The 22720-nt window shown below is 44.0% G+C and overlaps 1 protein-coding gene across 1 annotated transcript in view; it reads right to left on the reverse strand.

Moving 5' to 3' along the window:
• Positions 1 to 8848: 8848 nt before the first annotated feature.
• The window catches only part of Adgrf5 (adhesion G protein-coupled receptor F5), a 96306-nt gene continuing 82434 nt past the window's right edge, over positions 8849 to 22720 (reverse strand). The window contains exons 14-21 of the mRNA XM_032900703.1: positions 20973 to 21128; positions 19897 to 20105; positions 17239 to 17418; positions 13116 to 14519; positions 12011 to 12052; positions 11860 to 11919; positions 11256 to 11340; positions 8849 to 9192 (exon numbers count right to left, since the gene is read on the reverse strand). Coding sequence (XP_032756594.1) covers positions 9113 to 9192; positions 11256 to 11340; positions 11860 to 11919; positions 12011 to 12052; positions 13116 to 14519; positions 17239 to 17418; positions 19897 to 20105; positions 20973 to 21128 — 2216 coding nt within the window. The 3' untranslated portion in view covers positions 8849 to 9112. The remainder of the gene's footprint in view (positions 9193 to 11255; positions 11341 to 11859; positions 11920 to 12010; positions 12053 to 13115; positions 14520 to 17238; positions 17419 to 19896; positions 20106 to 20972; positions 21129 to 22720) is intronic.

Genomic DNA, 22720 nt, shown 5'->3' on the forward strand with positions numbered 1-22720 from the left:
ATCCTAGCACTTGGGAGGCAGATACAGGTGGACCCCTGAGTTCAATGCCAACCTGGTGGCCACAGAGCCAGTTCCAGGACAGTCAGGACTACAAAAAGAAACCCTTTCTCAAAATATGAATGAATTAATTCAATGTGATGCCTCTTTGAAAGTCTAAACTCTCTCAACTATGGGCTCCTGTAAAACCAGAAACAAGATAAATATCTTCTATTCCAAGAGGGAAGAACCAGGGCACAATTACAATAAAAGCAAAGCAAAACCAATATCCAGCAGTATTGATCAAATCCTGTAGTTCAATATACAACACCCAGGACCCACAATCCTCAGGTTCCAGTTACTCTACCTCTGCCATATGAAACACACACAGTTTGTCTTACAGACTCAGAGCCATTCCACGCCACAGCTGCCGCTGTCCTTGGTGACCATCCTCAAGTCTTGGTATCTCCAATCTGCTGGAGTTGTCTCTGCAACCGGGGCTGCTCCTTTACCAATGGTCTCTTCTCTTTTCAGGAACAACCGTCTTGCCACATGGTAGCAAGCCTCGCCTCTCTCCCTGGTCTCTTCAGTCCTGGGGTTTTCACTGCAAATAAGGCTACACCTTCTCCAGTGGCTTCTTATGGACTCTCTGTAGGGACTCAAATCCTACCACACAGTGCCAAGTCCCAGATACATCGCATGACTCCTGAACTCTTGAAGTTTCTTATTGAACTCAAACCCATACAACCTGGGGAGACTTACATATTATCAAGTTTATTGCCAGATCACGATAACATGTCCTGCCCCTGTCTAGATCACAGCTCTGTATGCTGACCCCAAGGAAATATTCAGAGAAGATTCCACCACAGTGACGTTGTTCTTTTCTTAATAACAACTGATCTCGTAGTCTCAGCGGACCCCAGTAAGGCTTCAGTGATCCTGGTGGCTTGCTAATCATAGCTGACTGTACAGCCACAGCTGACGAGAAACCACAGATTTTTAATCCAAATATACCGTACAAATGGCCCTGTCTTAGGGTTTCTGCTGCTGTGATGAAACACCACAGCCGTAAACAACTTGGGGAGGAAAGTGTTTTTCATTTACAGCTCTAAGGTCACACTCCATTGCAATGCTAAGTTGGGGCAGGAACCTGAAAGCAGGAGCTAGTGCAGAGGCGATGGAGGAGTGCTGCTTACTGGCTTGCTCCTCATTGGTTTAGCCTGATTTCATCTTGTCCCCAAGACCACCAGCCCACCAGTGGCGCCACTCACAATGGATTTTCCCCTCCCTTGCCTACAACCAGATCTTTTGGTCTCAATTCAGAGTCTCTCTTCCAAGATGCCTCTAGCTTGCTTCAGGTTGACTAAAATCAACTGGCATAGGGCCTGATTAAAGTCTTTGCTTCATTTTGAAACTTCACAATCCAGGCCTCCATCATCTGCACAGCTCTCAGCCTTACCGTCCAAGTTCCCACAGAACAAGCACTCCTTAAGTACCCAATGGCATCTCAGCTGAAAATCTCAAACACTCCCACAACCCCCTGAACAACATGGTCAGTCAGGTCTGTTGCAACAACTCAGTTTTGGATTGCTAGAACCCCGTGCCTCTTCTACAGGGATTGCGTATGAAGTTTGCCTCTTACTGAGATTGTGTTCTGTGGTAAACAAATATCCAGCATAAGAGGAAAGGTGTAAGATCTACTCTTTGGGGATAGAGCCAACCTCCCAAGACACAGGAGATCTGCCCTCCCACACTAGGAAGTTATCTGTCTCATTCCGTAAAGCCAATTCAGTTTGTCCCTCTGCTCCAAGTGTCAGCCTTCCCATTTCTTCTCTTCTTGGCTCCTGCTTTGGCAATGTGTGCCTAGAGGCCAGATGAGACGCTTACCATATGGCATCAGCTGCTGGCTAGACTAAAGACAACCCTGGACAGCTGAAGATTCCATGTGGGTTGAAAATTGAAAGCCTGTCCCAGCTTTAAAAAAATAATAACGATAGCCTAATTTTAAACAATTGATGTAAATTCATTGTACGGAGTGGTAAGTTTCATAGTCACATATAAAATGTTTTATTTTTAAAAATCAGGCATATGTGTGTATGTGCAAATGGCTGCCGGTAACCACAAGGCCAGAAGATGGCAGCGTGTCCCCTGGAGCTGGTAATACAGAGGTTGGCCAGAAGATGGCAGTGTGTCCCCTAGAGCTAGTGTTACAGAGGTTGTGAGGTGCTTGACATGAGTACTGGGAACTGAACTTGAGTCCTCTGGAAGACGTCTGGTGAACCGTCTTCTCGTCTACAGAATGACATCTGAGTTAAGTACAATCTGCACTGCAACCATATTCACCCCATTACCCTCCTTTCTCCCTCCTCCCTACGTCTGCTCTCTGCTTCTCCCTTCCTCTTCCCAAATAGTCTCCATTCTATTTATGTGGTGTGTGTGTGTGTGTGTGTGTGTGTGTGTGTGTGTGTGTTGAATCTAGGAGATGTTTGTCCTCCTGGATCAGGCTTACATTTCATAACACAACCATCCCCAATCACATCCATTTTCCTCCAAATGACATAATTATACTTTTCTCTGTGACTGAATAAAACTCTTTGATGGCTGAGGTAGAAAATGGAATAGGAGAATTCAAATTTTTCTTCTACAGCTTCACTCATGGAGAAAGTGTTTGTTCTCGGGAAACATGGAAGGCCTCAACCCAAGCTTCTTCCTTAAATGTCTTCCAGAATTCTGTTTGAAAATGTGGGATAGTGGTGATGGCTTGTGTGCACACAAGTGGGGGGAGGGTGGAGTGTGGCACCATTTCTGGGAGCATCTCTAGATTTGATTGATCGCATAAATAAGCTTTTGGTAGGGCAAAGGAGAATTATATATGTATTGTAATATATGTTAATATTAACATATATATATATATATATTATACACACAAATGCCTGCAAATGCCCTATGTATGGTTCAACTGTATGTGTGCACACCTCTCTGTGTTTCCTAACTAGTCCCTGTAAAGATCACAATGTCACAGTGGAAGGAGGTGGTCCAGGTAAAAGGGTAAAAAGTCCGAGCTCACGGCTGGGTTTTGAAAACCCACCAATCCCTGAGCTTGAAAACCTACTAATCCCTGAGCTCAACCCAAGCTTAGGACTTGAAATCCCACCAATCCCCACCCTGGATATTTCCACCCTGGAAAACGCCATTCCCAAGAAACTTGATGTAAAGTCCAACTCCCATTCAGTTCTTTGATGCTTCTCGATTGAGCAGAAGCAGCCACTCTCTTGTGTCTTTTCCAGTAAATCTGTGTGAGGTCTGTTGTGTGTGCACCTTTCTGCTATTCTTTAGTTCCCAACTGCCAGGGTGTCTTTCCCCTCAAAGTTGTATCAGGTACATTGGGAAAACTGTTCCCTTTAGAGCTGTAACATTTACAGGCAGCGGCGAGGGGTGGGGAGTGATTTCTTCATTCCCCACATCTGTCCTGCAGTGCTGGACTTCATTCTGTTTAGCTGACCAAAGTTACATCGCTGTGTGGGTCCACCAGAGACCCTCAGCCTCAGGCTCCACAAAAGAGACACATCCTCTAATGTCCACCAGGTGGTGACCAAGCTTCAGGAAAACCAAACAGGGTGGACCACAGGCCACACCACTGAAGCCAGCTGCCGCTTACTAGCCCTGCTGGAGATGTGGGAGAGGCCGCTGATTCAGACAGCTGTGAAAAGGCTTCTGCAGCATGGGGAAAGTCTCATGGGTCCAGAAAAGCCAGCAAATGGATGTAATACTTTTCTTCAGTTAATCCAAATCAAACACCTTTTCCACAACTGAGGGCAGAGTGGTGGGAGAGGGAGGTACTGAATGGCAGGACAGGACAGAAGACGACACTGATCAAAATCGCTCCCAAAGAGCGCAAGTATGAAGACATTCTTGAATTCTATTGTCCAGTGCTGCCAGAACTGGGGTGTGACAGCAGTCTTCCCAGGCCTTGACCTATGGGTTCCTGTTGCCCTTTATGGCCCCCAACCCCACCCCTGCTGCATTCCTTGGGGTAGTCCATTTTTATTCTGTAATCGTTGCCATCACAGTTAACTGAGCCCCGGATTAGAGAATAAAATCCCTGAGAGGGGAACATTGGTGAATCCCTGCCCAGGTCCCATTTGTGAAAAGTGTATCCTGGACACTCTTCATTCTCACTTTATCACCCAACAGCCTGTGTGGCAGGGGTTGAGCATGTGACTTCCGTTTTAGCTTTGTCATGGGTTCCGCCAATAAGATTTTGGTGATGAGGAAAGAACCCCACAACTGAGGTCTTTTGTGACTCTGCAGTCCGTGAAATGGTCTTTGGAAATAAATTGTAGGTGTCTTACTCAGAGTGGACTTCAGCCATTGTACCTACCTGCCCTCTTCGTGTAGACTTTCCCACTCCAGAGCACAGGTGCAGGAGCCTTGCCGACCTCAGCTTAGATGAATGTGCTAGAAAATATTTATGTATATAGGACACAGGGGATTACACTTCAGTCAACCAAACCACACATGTTGGAGCAGACGTGAGTTGATTTATTTCCTAGATATTGAGGTCCTGTTCACTTTGCTTCAAGGACCCTGTTTAAAGCACCTGCATGACACTGGATCATCACAACATGTCTGGGAGTCTGGACTGTGTGACCAAAGCTGAGGGACCTGCCAGAGCTCAGCCTTGAGCCTCTGGCATCTTCCGTGTCTGGAAATCTGAAGGCCTCACTGGGGCTTTGGAGAATAGGATCCGGTTCTGGCTGAAATGTGGAATCATAAGACAGAGAAGCACTTGACCAACAAATGGACAACATATGCAAAGGAAGCTGGGTAAATCATTAGGTATTTTATTATTAGGAAAAAAAGCATCACTATACACTGAGATTTTAGTAGGATATGATTTTAAACTCCGAGACATCTGGTTGCAATAGAAATGCTATTTCTGTTGTCTTTAACAATCAGTAAGAAATAGATGTCTGTTCTAAGCTCCTTCCTTGTGAATTCTCAAGGAACCAGGCTTCTGTTGACCTGGGTCACTGGCTTCCTCTTTGGAGTGCAAAAGTCCACAGACAGCACTTCTACCTGTTGCAGATAAAACACGTTTTCCCGAAATAAACAGCCCATATAGTTTTTTTCTGTCTTTGCAACTGGCTGTGAGTTACTGCTCCACTCACCTGCACATAACTCTCCCTTACGTCTCTCTCCACACTGACCGGCTGCTGTATTCTTTCTCATCTCCATGTGCTATTTTCTTCCAACACGGACCTCTCAGAAGGGCCCTACACAAATCACAAAAGGCCCTGACTTCCCATGGCATTTCTCCATTTCCTCCCTGGGTGATGCATACAGTATTCCCTGAGCACACTGCTGTGTATTGATTGTGTATTTTTGGATTCTCCAACTTCACAACCCCTGAAACACTAGATAGATCTTTTTGCAAGAAACCACCTTAACGGACAGTGCCTTGAGGAAAGTTGATGGCCCTTGGAATCTACTTTAAAGACATGTGGGAATTTGGGCAGCAGGGGGCGCTCTCCTAGCAAAGTGAACATGACTCACTTGGCACCAAGATCAGAGGCCATGCCTTCTCTGTCACAATTAGTGCCCGCTGCTGCTGCAGAACGGGTACAGGCTCTCGTTTTCACACCATGCACAGACCCTGTGTACTTCTATCTTTTAAAACTTTGGCTACTGCGTTTACTTTATGGTATCATTTAGAAATGTTAATGTGGGGTTCCATGTACAGTGGTGCTGTACCCCAAAGTGCTCCTTCCATGTTTTGTTACGGAGATTTTCTGGAATTTATTTTTAAACCCTTAATCACGTCCATGTACATACCCTCAAAGTCAAGAAGAGAGCAATGGATTCCTTTCAGGTAGAGTTGCAGGAGGTAGTGAGTTGCCCAACGTGGGTGGTGGGAAATGAACTTGGGATTCCTCCGTAAGAGCAGTATACATTTTAACCACTGAGCCACATCTCCAGCCTCCTTTTCTGGAATCCAGTGCTGGGTACATTGTGTATGAGCGTGTTGGAGTGAATGTGTATATGTCTGCCCCTTCCTAGATTCTGCATTTACAAACCAACAAACTTCCCATAGGGATTTTAAACACAAAGCCATTCAGTTGGAACAGAGATGTGGCAGTTCCCATGAAGACATCTGTACATGTGTGCCTGTGTATTTGGGTGTTAATGTGTGTTCATATGTGCTTCTGTGTCTGTGTGTGTGTGCGCATGCCCCAACATTTTCCTATGTGTCATTGTCAATTTGTGGGTCTGTGTATGAATTCATATGTGCATTAGAATTTGTAGGTATGCTAGTTGGTGACAGGGGGACGTGTCTTTCTGAATGAAAGCAGGCAGAGGGCCAGATCTGCATCCTATGGAATTCCAGCTCAGAGTTCCTACTATTATGCTGCTGTGAAGGATCTCCTTACAAGGTCAAGCCCAGTGGCTCCCAAGGGGCACCAATGAAATGGGCCAAAGTTCAGTGTTCTTGGACCTTTGCATTCTTGAGCACAAAAGCCCCAGCCTCTCCTGGTGCTGAGCTTCTAGGATGCAAATGTTGTTTTGTTATACTACGCAATCACCTCTGGCTCAGTGCTCCTTAATGTAACCCAAGGTGCTGAACCGTCCAGGTCAATTCTTTCTAATACCTGATTCTAAACCAAAGGATGCCCCATCCTAGATTCCTAGATTCCTCTCGGTCTTCCCTCTACTTCCCTCTACTGAACTCTACTGAACTCTACTGAACTCTGCTCTGCTTCGGAGACTCTCTGGAGAATGCACCCACATTTCCTGTGGATTCCTTTCCTGTAAGTAGTTTAAATAATGAGCCTTTAAATTGGCACGGTTGTGTGGTGGTTCTCACGAAAGTGTGGGAAGATGCGAATGGCACTTGAGTAGAAACAGAACTCAAGGGATGGGACTTTGTAAGCCCCACCCTGCTCTTCCTTCCTCTATGAAGAACAGAGAAGCAGAAGTAGAATTTAAGCTTAGAACTAAGAGACCGAAAGTACTTAAAACTTTGAATGTCAGACCTCAGGCTCTTCTCCTGTCTTCCCAAGGAAGGACCCCACATAATCTCTCATTCCACAAACCTCCAACACTGCACATCCATCCTAAAGAGTCTGCTGTATGTTGTTGTTTGAATGTAAAATGTCCCCCATAGGCCCATGTATCAGAACCCTCTGCCCGCAATTAATGGTGCTGTTTGGGAAGATTATAGAACTTTTATGAGGTGGAACCTGGCTAGAGGAAAGATGTCACCGGGTGGGAGGGCTTAGAGTTTGCACAGTCTGATCCCACTTCCTGTTCTTTATTTCCAGACTGCTGAGGCGGTGTGATGGGCTGGCTTCATGCTCCTACAGCCGTGCTTTCCCAGTCATGATGGGCTGTATTCCAAGGGTAAGCCAAAACAAACCTTTTTTCCTGTAGGTTTTCATCAGCCTGCCTTACTACAGCAGTGAGAAATTAACTTTACGACATCGTCCTTACTGACACTGTTCCTTTGAGACCACACTTGGATATGGAATGCCTGCTTGCTCTTGGGTACAGAGCATGGGAGTTCTAACATGGATGATGCAGTTTTAATAAATATCTGTATTTTTGCGAGACACACATACGAAAACCACATAGGTATAAATTCACAATCTAACTCTTGGTGGTGGGGGTAGGGGATCTGCCGTTTCCTTATCAAAGTAAAACATGGCTGGGAGCACAGAAGAGCCAGCTACTTTTTCTCCAAAAGCTTTCCAAGTGGCTGCAAGAAACACAAATCAGGCCATAGAAACTCTCAATGTATATTGGCCTGGGAACTTAGATGGCTGGGAAAGGACAGTGCATAGCAATACGGATGGCACACCAAGGGCTATCGTTGGCATGGTTGCAATGAAGTCACAAAGGCAAAATAAAAATGTACACGCTACACAATTATTAAATCTATTCTACAATGCACAGCTAGTACCTGGTTAAAGCTGTTACCTGTAAGGAAGATGTGGGACTCTGATCTCAGTGCAGTAGATCAAGTTTGTCAATTATTGGATAAAATATACGCATATGCATGCATTGCTTCCAAAATGCTGAACGAACTAGCATGCAATACTTTTCTGACAGATCATGAGAAACAAACCTTTCTTGAATCTTGCAGAGTGGCTGTCATACATGCTCTGCATGTTCACCCTGCTTTGCTCAGCCCTTGACATACAAAGATTCATACATGTCCTTCTCATGAGGAGAACTGTGTCTCCTTGGGTGCACCTGCTTGCAAATATTATCATCCAGCCACAAGCATCCTCATGGTGATCTTTCCCTCCTACTTTCTTTTCTACTTTCCCTCCTCTGTCTTTTATCCTTTTAGCCAGGGAAAGATCAGGAACTTATCTACATTCCCCATGGTTTCATCTCATTTTCCATTTTTAAGCCATATATTTCATTCCCAGGGCTGTGGTAGATGAGTAGCCATATTAGATCACAATTGTGGAAATTGATGTGCTCCCTAATGTTTTCTACATTATCCTTCCTTCCTTCCTATCTCACCCCTCCCTCCTTCCCTTCATTCCTACCTTCCTTTATATCATCCTTTCTCTCCCCTCCCCACTCTTTCCTTTTTTTTTTTTTTTTTGGTTCTTTTTTTGGAGCTGGGGACCGAACCCAGGGCCTTGCGCTTCCTAGGCAAGCGCTCTACCACTGAGCTAAATCCCCAACCCATTCTTTCCTTTCTTGAATTCACTGAAATCCTGGATACTCTCTTTTTACTTTCTGTTTCAATCAGCTTTTATCTTTGTAGCCAATGGGGTGTGTGTGTGTGTGTGTGTGTGTGTGTGTGTGTGTGTGTGTAAAACTCTCAATTTTCTATTTTACAATACACAGAGAAAGGTTGAGCCTTGTAGGAGGGTTCTTTTAAATACTATACATATTTGGCATTACACAAGGGATAGGGGTGGGAGCAAAATTAAACATGGCCATTGCATTTAGTCTGTCTTTACAAAAGAAAGCATCTTCTCTATTCAAAGAGTCTCTTCAGCATCTGCTCCCAGAAGTCTGCAGAGAGAACACTTTACCCATAGATTTGGATATGGGTCCCTTTTCTTGGCAGGGGCCCTATTTCTGAGAGCTCCTGTGAATTTGGCACTATCTGGTCCTAGTTGAGCAATGAGTAAGCACTAGAGGAATTTTCCACGGATGAGCTGGTTGTCTCTGGGGTGGAAACGTTATATGTTCCTGCAAAAAAAAAAACAAAACAAAACAGCATCTCAGCCTCAAAGACAAAAGTTCAGGCACTTTGTGGGGCAAATATCTTCTAAGGAACCAAGATGAGCTCTGGTGCAGCAGCCATGCCTAGAAACAAATCCATGCCTGCCCTCCTCCCTAACCCAACATGCCAGAGAACAAACAACGGAAGTGCTGCCCGGAAGTGCTGTCCTCGAGCATGCGCAGCAGCCACCAAGCGCGCTAACTACACCACACACCAGGAGTCAGATTTTCACATGGACCGGGAAGATCTCAATGTAGGAAGTCTCTCCGTAAGACCCCACATGCATGGACCTGGGGGCTTGTACACAAGGAAAGCTTTCTGGTCCCCTTGCTTATCTTGACTTGGGGGCATCCTTAGGAAGGAACAAACCATTGAGCCGAAGATTCACAAAGGGAAGAAAGGGAAAGAGAAGATTAACCATAAGGGAAGAAGAGGCAGGATGCAAAGAGGGACAGATACTGACAGAAGTACCATGGACCAGGACAGCAGGGAGGGCAGTTGGCATGACTGCTCAGCCTTACGTGGGCAGACAGCAGGCACTGTGCACTGTGCTTGGGGTAGATAAACAGCATACACCGCGCAAGGGAAGAGTTGAAATGACTACTACCCTACCATCAGGAGGATGAACTGCCACTGATAACAAGGTGTCCATCATTGCCTTGGTGGACCTTTGGGGCTGCTGACAACATAAACCAAAGTTACAGTAATTAGCTTCCCGCCCCTCCCCCAAATTATCCAGAGCAAGGCAGTACCAATGACCTACATAAAACTATCCAGCAGCAGTGACCAGGAATCTCAGACCTTGATACACAAGGAACAAGGCCCATACCCCAACTTAGACCTGGATCATTCTCAAAAAACAAGCATATTCTAGTGGCCTGGTATTTGCAAAGTTTAGATTCTGTGTGTTATGTTGTAACTTCTGCTCACTTCGTTGGAAATGCTAAATATCTATACTGTGCAATAGTTTTGATGTTCTAAAGACTCGGTCATTTCATATTTAGGTCAAATTAGTGACTAATAAAGTAAAAGGGACACTCTCCCAGTCTCTTGAGTGATCCCCCAAATGGAAGCAGGAAGCATATATCCAGTGGAGGTTTGGTCTCCACAGACTTCTCAGAATATTCAGACTCAGATATATTTGATATCAAATGTATGGTAGCCAGGGTCTGGAAGTACACACAGTCTAAGTTTGCATTTGTGAGGTCTATCTGGTTATAAAGAGATGGAGGGGTGTCTGGGAGGTGGCTCAGGAATAGACGGCTTGCTTAGAATGCATGAGAACTTGGCTTTGATCCTGAACACTGAAAAAGAAATGAAAAGGATGGAGTTTGGGCAGTTATTTCCTTGTGGGACGGGGAGTGTGGTCCGCATTCCCTGTTGAGGGGCAGTGTAACAGGTCTGCTCTATCGGGTGGTATGCTGGGACTGTCCTGTCAGGGGTAGTGTTCTGGAGCTGTCCTGTAGGAGGCAGTGGTTGGGACTGGGATTTACATTTTGATTAGCTAAGATCAGTTCTGAAGTCATTAATGCTATCTAGTTCCTATTTCCCAGGTTGAACTTAGAAGTGTCCAATGGAATGTCTAGGCTGCATGATACCTCATGTATGTATACCCAGTTTATAAATGTCAATGCAAAACAAACTCATAAAGGGGAAGAACAACCTTGACTTGAATTCTATAACCAAAATCTCCATGTTTATTCTTTGTGTGACACAGAAAAGAATTCTGTGTTGGACAAGCCCAGAAACTTGCAGGTTCTGTTTCTATTTGATAGACAGATCCCCAGGGCGTGACAAGATTCCTAACATCTTTGTGACTTTACATTAGTTACCCTTTTACATTTAGAGTAACTGCCCCTCTTTAACCACCTCCTGGTTGCTTGTGAGCATGTAAACAAGTTCCAGCATTCAACATCTACCCTAAACACAGTAGTTTAGGTCCCTGACAAGAAGCGGGGTATGGAGGCAGGAGTAGGTCAGGGCCAGTATGATCTGGTCCACCTGGGAGTACCTAGTAGTCACTACATACCTGTTTTACCAAAAAGATTATTAAATCTTCGGGATATCGGAGAACTCATCGAAAACACAGGTGTTGATGAACCTAAGGATGTTGACTAGAAGAGAGAGGGAGAAAAGACAATCACAAAGCAAGTCTGGGAGATCAAGGCTGTTTGGATCTCTTGGAGGGTTTGGCTTGCTGCTGTCTAGTGGCCTCTTTCTTGTGTTTTAAATGCTATTTTTGTCAAGTGAAGGCCAGTGTATGGGATGTTCTGGACTGGAAGAATAGCTTGTAAATATATATGAGGTGTGATCCCCCTCCCCTTTACCCATCCCCCTCTATTCTTTCACTCTTCCTTTCTCTCTACCTCTGTCTTTCTTTCCTGCCCTCTTTTCCTTTTCCCTTCCCTCCCTCTTTCTCTTTGCCCATTCCTCACCTCCCTTTATTTTTCCTCCCCTTCCCCTCCCCTCCCTAGTTCCCCTCCTCCTTCCCTTCTCTCTCACCATTTTATCTTTCTTTCTTTGCTAAGGAACCCTGGTTATAACCCTAAGGTAAGAGCTAGTCTACTTCCTTGTATCATATCAGTGGACATCACAAGAATATGAACCAAGAAATGTCTTCATGGCAGGCTTACCTTTGAGTGTTGAGAAGACCACCTTGACAATGAAAACTTATGCAGCAAAGCTTCCTGCACCTGCATTGTTTAAAAGAAGCCAGGGTCAATACAATAGACTTTGGGCATCTTTAGACATTTCCAGAAGCACAAGAACTATCATTGTTCTTACCTTCTGATCCCAGAGGCAGCCAAAGAGCAAAATGAAGAGCCCCTGTGGAAAGGATTAAGAGCTGTGTTTTAAGATTCAGTTCCAAAGAAAGCTTTAATAAGCAGGTGTTGAGTCTGTCCCACCTCTTTCCCAAATCTGAGTGGATGTGATAAGTCCAGAACATGATAAAATTGCAAGAAGCAATCGTTACGCACTGAGGAGCCTTAAATAATTGATGCTAAGGGAATCATTTCTATTTTCCTCCAGTCATGAACAGTATTTCCATGCAGGTTATGCTACTAAGTACATGTTTCTAATCCATATCATTCTTCATTCTATGTTGTGAAGAATAATCAATAATTTCTATCCATAGGAGCATATCTTGAAAGCTAAGAATCTTGTAGCTTATAACACACAGTGGTAGGAGTTGGGATTCACCCATTTTTTTGTCACAAGCATTCAGGAACAAGATGCTTCCTTGTTGTCCATCTTTCTCTTATAGCTCATCTAACAAATCGGCACCCACCGTAAATGACTACATACTCTAAGAAAAAAAAATGTCTGCCCATGAACATCACCAAGTAGATTGGCACATACAGGGAGTTCATTTTTCAACGTATCTTTCCAGAGAAACTATGTGGTACCCAGCATCTATTTCCTTCAATTGTCCTTTGAAAACATGCCTTGGACCAAGGCCTTTATTAGACACTAGAGGGAGATACACTGACTAACAGGAACCTGGTTTCACAAAGCTCGCTGATGCTCACAGAGACTAAATGGAACCCTGACTTGACTTAGTGGTAGTGCTATATTAAAGAGATAAGACTAAGGCAAGATTATCTTGAGTAAACAGCCTCGTCTAGTTTAGGATGGTGACTCTCCTCCTACTTGTATTACAGGGACATTTGGAACCAAGTTATAATGTAGGTGATAAAAGGTTCAAGGTTCCATAGAAGCATAGGACTCTGTCGCCTTGTCTCTTTGAGTGTTTGTAATTACTGTTCTCTAAAGCTTAGGTCTTCTGTGCATGAAAACCCTTCCCCATTCCTCCTCTTGTTTGTGTTTCTATCATTAATTTATCCCACAAGAATGGGCCCTTCCTGAGAGCCTGGTACCGTGAGCTTACCTGGAAGGCATTGAGGAGAGTAAATATGATGTGGAACACAGCATTGCTCCCTTGGATCACTGTGGCCAGACCAAAACCCCAAGTGAGCCCCAAGAGTGGCGTGAGGACTCCGATGCTCTTGCTGATCTGGAATAGGCTGCTCTTCTCCTGCTTGCCTGGCTTGTCTCCGACAGAGGGCCTTAGGATCTTGGTGATGACCACAACTGTGATGCTCACATTCACCACCACAATGATCAACGCTGGGATGGCAAAAGCCAGCAGTGCTCTGGTGTCCTCCCAGTTGAGCCAACATGCATTCTTCCTCATGTAAACTTCCTGTGGCTGTGTAACCCCCACTGTGATGGATGAGATAATGAGTGGACAGCCATAGCCTAGAGAAAAGGCAATTGCTTTCTGCGTGGACTTGCTTGCATCATGTAGAATGAAAATCAGCCGGTAGAAAAGCATGAGGCCTAGAGTTAGCATCCAGAAGAAGACACTGAGGTAGAAGAAGTGAATGAAGAATGTGGCGGCCACACAGGCTGTTTCGTTGAGTGGGTAATGCCCATCGTGGATAGCACCAGCCACAATGAACCAGATGTCAGCAATCAGAAGGCAAAGGGCAATGTTGACGATGCAGATGTGGCGCATATAGGAAGTTCGGTTCTTGGTCACGGATTTCCACACCATGGCTTCCACAACTAGACAGGCAGCTAAGCTGACTATGGAAAAGCCCAACCCGATGTAAGAAATGATATCCAGAAGTATTTTTAAAAGAGATCCTGGGTCTGGGGAGTCTGGGGACATGAGAATGGAGAATGACGTCAGGTGGTTACACTTGCAGGAGACTCTGTCCCTATTGTCCCTACCATCATCTTCCACAGTGCACCCACTGCTATCCCAGCCCCCTGTATTATTGGCAAGGCTGAAGTTCCAGAAGACACACTGTGGCTTGCCACCCAAACGATGGTTGTTCTTGAATGTCATAGAAATCCTAAAAGGCTTGACGATATTATGGCTGACAGTGGTGGTCATTACTAGGCTGTTGGAAGGTGTCTTTCTCTGTCCATCCTGGGCCAGGATGGCTTTGAGAGTTGGAAAAGCCACAGTAACGATCGATGAATGAGGCTGCAAGCTTCCCAGCTGACACTCATCAATGGCTACATCACCCCATAGGTCAGAGTCCGTGAAGACAAATTTCTGTTGGTAGATTTGGGCGTGGCCACGTTTAATCACCATGCTCTTCATCTGAACATTAGGGTGGAAGAGGAACGGAGGGGTGCTGTCTCCCAGCTCGAGCGCTTTGGAAAACCTCTCCACTGACTGCAGGAACTGAGAGCTCTGGTTGCTCTGTTGCTGTAGTAACTTCTCCCAGGAGTTCAAGGTGGACTTGTCTAAGATGACATTAATGGTAGCAAGTATATCCTGCAGGTGACAGGAGTAGAGGGTGGGGAGTGAAATAATTTTTCAAGACAAAAAGACAAAGCAGACTTACTCTGAATCCTGGTTGGTGCCCAAGCAGCGGGGAAAAAAAATCTCTCCTCTCCTCTCAACAGAGCTCAACAGAGGCAGACGCCACAAGGCTGTAGGATTTTGCTGAGTATTCAGTAACAGTGACTGTGAGAATCACTCCCACACTTTTGAGACCTATTTAGCTGGCTGGGTGAGGTCTTATTTACTATTTTTTGGCTCTCATTTATTTTTGTAAACATATACACATTCATGTGCATATGTGTCAGTGTGTGTGTGTGTGTGTGTGTGTGTGTGTGTGTGTGTGTGTGTGTGTGTGTAGGTGCAGAGGCCAGAGGTTAACATTGGGTCTCTTTCACAGTAGCTGTCCACAGGGTCTGTCACTGAATCAGGAGCTCATGGGTACTGCATGATTGGCTGGCTGGGGAGTGTCCTCCTATCTGCTCTCTCAACACTGGGATCCAGGCCCAGCACCCATTTCATGTACATGCATACTGGAGACATCCCCAGACATCTCCCCAGGCCAGTGGTTGACTTTGCTTTAAATCTCAAGCCTGTGAAGGATTTTGGTAGGTGGCAGGTCACCAGCAAGACAAAGTCTCAGAAGATCCACTTTAGCCCTGAGCATCAAATAAGCTATGAAACTGTTTCCAAGTTTTATTGTCTGATAAATAATTTCTCTTTCTCATAAGCTTTGAGCTGATGCTTTTCATTTACTCCCTTCTCTGGAAAATATCTTTTCTCCTATTTTTTCTTTCTCTGACTTAGAGAAGAATAAGCCTATGGAATAGATTGAGTGGCAACCTCTTACAGGACATATCCTGATACCCAAACCTTGAGAATGTGACCTTATACTGATAGATAGCTTTTATATATGTAATTATTTTAAGGATCCATTCCAGCCAGCTTTCACTATCGACTTGACACAACATAGAGTCACAAGTGTAGCCCAAGAAAAAGTCATGATAGAGGGGTTGCCTAGAGCAGACTGGCAGGTGGGTGTGTTTGTGAAAATTTGTCTCAATTGCCATAATTGATACAGTCCATTGTGGGCAGCACCATTCCCTGTGCAAAGTGGTCCTATGCTATCTAGGAAAGCAAGCAAAGCATGAGATCATGAGCCATCAAGCAGCATTCCTCTATGGCTTCTGCGTCAAGTTCCTGCCTTGACTTCGCTCAGTGATGGGCTGCAGCCTGTAACCTTTCCTCCCCCAAAATGCTTTTGGTCATGGTGTTTATCACAGCAAGAAAATGAACCTAAGTCAAGATTTATTCTGAATTATCTGAGTTTATCCCAACTCTGATATATCGTTACAAAATCCAAATGAGAAAAAGACTTGGACAGAGAGATTCAGGACAAGTACAGCAGGAACCAAAGTATATCTGGTGTCCCCCAGAAGCTGGAAGAAGTGAAGAAAGGTTCTTCTCTAGCACTATCTCTGGGAGCATGGTTCGCAGCCATGAATCACCTTTCGAACAGTGACACAATGTTTTCTGCCCAAACTACCCATCCCATGCTAGGACTGTCCCCACCCACACATGTAAAGCTTTGCACATTGCTACTAGGCTCCATGCTTGTTGGCCTCTTGTTGGGTTTAGCCACTAGGAGGCAGGCAACAGAAAGATGGGAGTGGGAAGAGTTGACATAAATCATCCATGCAGTCCCTTCACTCTGTTTTCTTCATCCCAAGCTTGTCTCTGCTAAAAACTATACTGGCCTTCAAATCTATAGCTTCTGAGAAGGGTGATCTCCCCTAAAATTTCCACTATCACTGGAGTTGTGTGAAATCTGATCTTTTGTCTATAGTGTGGTAATGGCTTATAAAGTCTGTGGCCTCTGAGTGTCCCATCCCCACCCCTTATGTGTTTTATTCTGACTTACCTCTGTATGTTTCCCTTCATTAAAGTTTCTATATTTGAACAATTACGACCTCTCTTTTCTCCCCAAACAAGTACCTCCCAGTTTACAACCAGTGTAAGACCTTTGAGACTCTTGTCTTGGCTTCCTTTCTAACACTGTTAGCAAAATACCATGACAAAAAACAAGTTAAGGGCCTATAATTTTCAGATCACAGCCTGTCATGACAGGGCAGCTGACAGTGGCAGGATCTTAAGTGATCTGGTCATATTACAGCCACAGTCAAGAGCAGAGAGCAGCAAATAAAGGCACGCATGCAAGTGCTCAGCTCATGTCCTATACTCCTACCCAATTCAGGATGCCCAGCCTAGGGAATGGTGCCGCCCACAATTCAGATAGGTCTTCCTAAATCAATTAATTCAACAAAGACAGTCTTTGACAGACCTTCTCAGAATCTGATTTTAATCAAGCCAGTATTTTACAGGCGTACCAAGAGGCTTGACTCCTAGGTGCCAGAGTGACACCATCATACCCACTTTGCACATATCTTGTAACCTCTAAATTACCAGTTTTTGAGAAAACTAGCAGGAATTCATTCGATTTGAACAAATAAATGAAAGCAGGGATTCTTTAAAGATATCCTAAAGCCCTCTGCTCTCCTCGAAGCCATAGCCTACAGAGCACACTATTCTATTCTTGTATCCAAGTCAGCGCTCTGAGAGAGGCTGTGTGGGAAGGAGTGATGCTTTCTGCACACAAATCCAGAGGTGCCAGAAGGCAAGACCCCCAACTCCCACAAGCCTTAAGTACACTTACCCTCATCATTTCTGAATTCACTTGAGTGGGAACTGTTGAAAGCAAATCAAGGATGCTGATGATGGCTCCCAGGCTCCCGGGCGACGAGCGTATGTCCTGTTCTTCCTTCCCAGTGCTAACAGAAAGGTCCCGCAGGTATTTAGGGAGCTTCTGGTCCTGGGAGGGGCTCTTGATCAAAGCCTAGTTTTAAAAAAAAAAACAAATGAAATTATTTTGATCCAATAATCTGGAAGCTGTGGTTTCCTTTTTTCTCGGTGCCCACTTCAATAGTATATACTGTAAATTAAAGCCTTCTCCCCTTAAACTCTATGCACAGCCCTCAGGATGGAGAAGGCTTAAGATCTCATGAAGAAAGCAAAGTTAAACATAGTCCAACCTGGAAACTAACTAGAAAGAAAGGAATGGGAGGTATGTTGCTAGAGAGTTAGAGTAAAATAAACTAGTCACTTGTCCACATGTCACACTTTTTTTCTTACACTACTTATACTTCTGATTATGAATATGATTGTCCATCCATATTTTATCATTCTATATCTGTTATATCAGTATAATTATTAAGAGTGTCCTCCTTTACTTTCATAGTTCCCAAAAGTGCTATGCAAGCTGCCAAGGGAGTGAAGTGAACTGTAGTTCTAGAAAGCTGTGAAGCCTATGAACCTGTAAAGCGACCAATATGGTAAGGTATCCCTAGAGTTGCAACAGTGGCACTCATATCTTGGTAGTAACCAACTGCTGTCTAATTGGATTTAAGGTTCATTCAACAGCAGGGAAATCATGTGGCTCCTAGAAATCTAGCCAACAACTTGGGGCTAGCAAGGTCATGCATCTTAGAGGACGACCTCATACCACCACTTCACTGAAACGTAATTCCTAGCTGCATTTTAAATACTTACACATATTCACACAGATAAATGAGGCATCCAACCCTCACCAACAAAAGTCTTTTCAATAGACAGAAACTATTACAGAAGCCCATTATTAGCCAAAATGCGGAAAATGACTGCTCGTGGGGCGTCCAATCCAATGGCTGCATCTACAACCCAAAATATGTATCCAAGGCTCAGAAAAGAACTGAGGAAGGAGCGATGGAAAGATTGTAAGAGCCAGAGGACTTGGAAATCATCTGTGAGATTGTGTCGCCTAAAAATAACCAAGAAGGCTTCATCCATGATGCCTCAGTAACATGGGTGCCTCAACAAGACCTGCACAGGGACAACATTAGCAGACATGCTAACAGGTAAGGGGGAAATTTCACAGGGTCCCATGCCTAGACGAAGAACTACAGGCAACTAAGGGACACTGAGAGCAGAGGAAGCAGTCTCATCCAGGGATGAATTTCCTAATTGGCTATCCAATCTCAAGTGGTCAGCCCTGAAATCATATTCCATACAAGCAACATTAAATGAGAAGATGTGTGTGTGTGTGTGTGTGTGTGAAAAATATATAAACTAAAGAGAAACGGAAACAAGAGGAGATTTGAAAGAGAGAAATGGAATGGGGACAACATTAAATGATTATATTTTAATAATAAAAACATTATTATAAAAATAAAGAATTGTCCCATTTTTATTCTCAGAGTATCTTGATTCAGATGACAAATTATATCATCTATTTGCACACATCAGCTTTCTAACTATCTTTTTTTTAAGATAGGATTTTTCTGTATAGCCCTGGCTGTCCTGGTACTCACTCTGTAGACCAGGATGGCTATGAACTCAGAGATCCGCCTGCCTCTGCCTCCTGAGTGCTGGGAATAAAAGCTTGCATCACAACCATCTGACTCTATCTACCTTTTCAACTCCTTAAGAAGTGTGAGTTGAAAAACAATTTTTCTATAGAAAACCTTTGATGAGTACCCATTTGTGAACATGCAGATACTTGTTTTATTTAAATTCTTTATACTAGGGCACTTTCAATACCTTCCTGATCATTTGTTATTGAATCTCGTTTCTATATTATCTCTTTATGAAAATATTACAGGTATTTGTCATCAGAAACACTTGAAAGAACTTAGTAAGAAAAGTATAATCCACCAGCACTTGCAGGTCTCAGACGTGAGGTGCTGTGTATTTTAGGTTAGACATTCAGGCGAGCCTAGAGAATGACACACCTGTTGTTGACGTCATGGTCAAATGTAAGTGTTTTTAAAGCAATTCTAGGTTTCATTTTTGAAATGATTAGTCCTGATTGTTAACATGCTGGGATTTAGAGTCATCACTGAAACAATCTTAGGGAATATCTAATAGAGAGTTTCTAGGCTGAGTTCACTGAGGTGGGGAGACCTACTCTAAATGTGGCTGTGTCATTCCACAGACTGGGGTTCTGGGATTGAAAAGATGAAGTCAATGTGGGCATCAGCATCATCTCCCTCAGCTTCCTGACTATAGATGCAATGTGATCAGCCTCCTTCTGCTCCTCCCTCTTCCCTCTTCACCTTGATGGTCTTCCCTCTTTAACTGTGAGCTAGAACAAAATCTTTCTTCCTGTAAGTTTCTTTTGCGGTAGATTTTTGTCACAGTAATTAGAAAAATAACCAGTATGATATGTGGCCATACATTTCAGAGTGATACATGGCCAATTTTTCCAAGTGCTGAGAATTCTACTGAGCCAGAGAGATACCCATCCCCAAGGATTTACAGTCCAGGGTTTCAGATTTACCTTGGCCAACTGGAGCAAACCATTGATTGGGGCTGAGATGCAGGCCCTTGTCTCCTCCTTCCACTGGGAGCCTACACATTTATAAGTGACGGTTCCACCAATGGTCTGTCCAGGGCTTCTAGAAACACCTGCGAACTGGCACAGCTTCTGGATAACTTTCCCAGGTTCCCCAATACCTATGATGGGATCCTGGCATGTGACATTCTTCCCTGCGTCAGAAACATGGAAATGAAAGAGACAATTAGGAATTTCTTTGAGCCATAAATAAGAATGAAGTTGTGTCATCTGTAGGGAAATGGGTATAACTGGAGATAACCCTGTTTATCAAGGATCTTAAGGTCAGAGATAATACCTTCCTAACTTAATGGACAGGCCCAAGTTACCAATATGTACAAGACTGTACACACAGCATTCAAATTAATTTGTTAGAACAACTATGGAACCTTTGTGTATCGGGGGCTCCAGTTACAAGGGAGCCATGTATATCACCTGGTCTTCTGGTGACTGGGGAGGGCTCTTCCACATGAATTCTCATAGAAACAGTCACACAGATCACAGTTTCTCATCTTGAGAATAGGCCAGGCCACACTGGCTCAGTGGTGACAGAGGATAGGAGGGGTAGCACCTGATCTTCCCACCATTTCTTTTCAAATGGTTCTACTCAGGAAGAGCACTGCTAAGGACACATTCTCTTGATGTTATTTCTGTAAAGAATCTCAGGAGGACAGAAATCCCACCCATGCCAGTCTGCCTTGCCACCCCCTTGCCTGCAGAGCTTGGCCCAAGAGGGATTTCATTTGCCAGGTTTCCTCTCCACCATCAGCAGTAGAGTTAAACCAGGCAGCCTTTCTGGCCTCGCACCATAGCTCTATCTTTATGGTCACTCTAGCATCTGTGACAGCATCTCCCGTTGCATCTCTCACTCCCCTAGGCTAGAGGCCAGAGAACATCGCCTCTGTTTCTTTTGTAATTCCCGGTGGTTCACCCAAAGCCATTATATGCAAATGAAGACGTCAATGAATAACTAAGTCTCTGCTCACGATTATATGACTCGAAAGTCATTGAAATGCACTCACCTGGAACAAGGGTAAGCTTCATAGATGGGCTCCGGACTGAGCTGTTGGCTGCATTGGTAAAGTGGCAGAACACGTCAACGTCTTTGGGACACCGTGGAGGTAACTTTCCTGGGAGACTGTATTTGTAGCACGCCTGCTTGCCAATAACTTCTCTTTCTAAAGACAGCATTATTGAGAATATGAATTCACAATATGAATAGACAAGGCATAATAAAGGTTGTCAAGATGTTCTGATATGAACAAGCTTGTCCCAAAATCTCCTGGGAATTTGTGACATTTAGTTTTAATATGGTTTCACATATTTATGTGAAAATAACCTCTGGTTCTCAGAGTAGGTAAATTCATCTTTGAATGTGTGCTAGCCAAAATGTCACCTTGACCATTCATGGTTTCAAGTCTGAGGCTACATCCTGCTCTGAACTTTGACTGCAGCCTGCCCCACAGTGATTTATATCTTTATAGACAGTTCTATATTTTAAAGATTAATATAAAATTTTTTAAAAAGTTATGTACCCATGGGTGTTTATGTACGTGTTAGTGCAGTTACCTGCAGAGCCCAACAGACGGCAACAGATACCACGGAGATGGAATTGCGGGTGCTTGTAAAACCACCTAAGATGGGTGCTGGGAACTGAACTCAAACTTGGAGCAGTATATGCTCTTGACAATTAAGCTATCTCTCTTCCCTAAGGAGCTACTAACCCAGAAGCTTCAATAGAGAAAATCCCCAGTCCCCTTGATCTTCATATCTCCCAGTGCTTGGCTGATTATTAGGCGTATAAGAAATACCCAATGTATGCATGCTGGCATCAGAATGTGGCGATATTGGTGTTCTTCAGTATCTGGGGTGACTTTCCATCGTCCAATGATGTAACACAGCCTTCTCTATCTAACTAGAGTCTTGATTTCTGAACGTCCACTGCTTTTTCAGTATATGCTACTCCCTTCTTAGGATATTTACTGTTAGACACATTGCTTTTGATAAGCATAGATCGTTATAGACGATAAAATGTATGCCTAAATGATTTATGATTATTATTAATTTACTTCTAATTTGTGTGTACATGTGTTGCAGGATCTCACAGATGCTAGAAGAGTGTGTGGGATACACTATAATTGGAGTTATAGGTGGCTGTAAGGTATCCAGTGAGGATGCTTAAAGCCAAACCCAGGTCCTCTGCAAGAGCCTCTCCCAAGTGCATTCAACTGTAGGAGACTTGGAGGTCCTGGTGCTCACAGAAAAGCACTAGTGGCAACATAGATGTCCCTTCAAAGGATGGGATGCATAACCTGTTATCTGCCCAGAAGACTGGGAGCCAAGGTTTATGTCCTGGTGACCTTTGCTCTATCTGTGTGACCAAGACTACACAGGATCCTTCCTCAAACCCTTATCATGAGCTTGTTTTTCTCAGTCATTCTATAGAGCCTATAGTTGTGGAAGATGCCATGTGTACTTAATAAGGATGCAGTCACATCTGATCTTTAGATAGCTTACTTTGTTCCTCAAGGAGATTTATGTATATTTGCTTTAATGTGCATACCAGATTGAGTCAATTATTACCAAGAAAACTTTCATCGAACTTCGCTCTGCTTAACTAGGCCTAAAATAAATTACTTATGGTCAGGTTTGCGAAGTTTGAACCAACACTAGCTGCTTAGACATGTTAACCCAAACTGGCTTCTTTCGTCCCTTGACTCATTACTCTGTTAGTCATGCTGGTTGTGGACACCCCCCACATTCAACTTCT

This window comes from Rattus rattus, chromosome 4 (assembly GCF_011064425.1).
Source record: "Rattus rattus isolate New Zealand chromosome 4, Rrattus_CSIRO_v1, whole genome shotgun sequence".
NCBI lineage: Eukaryota > Metazoa > Chordata > Mammalia > Rodentia > Muridae > Rattus > Rattus rattus.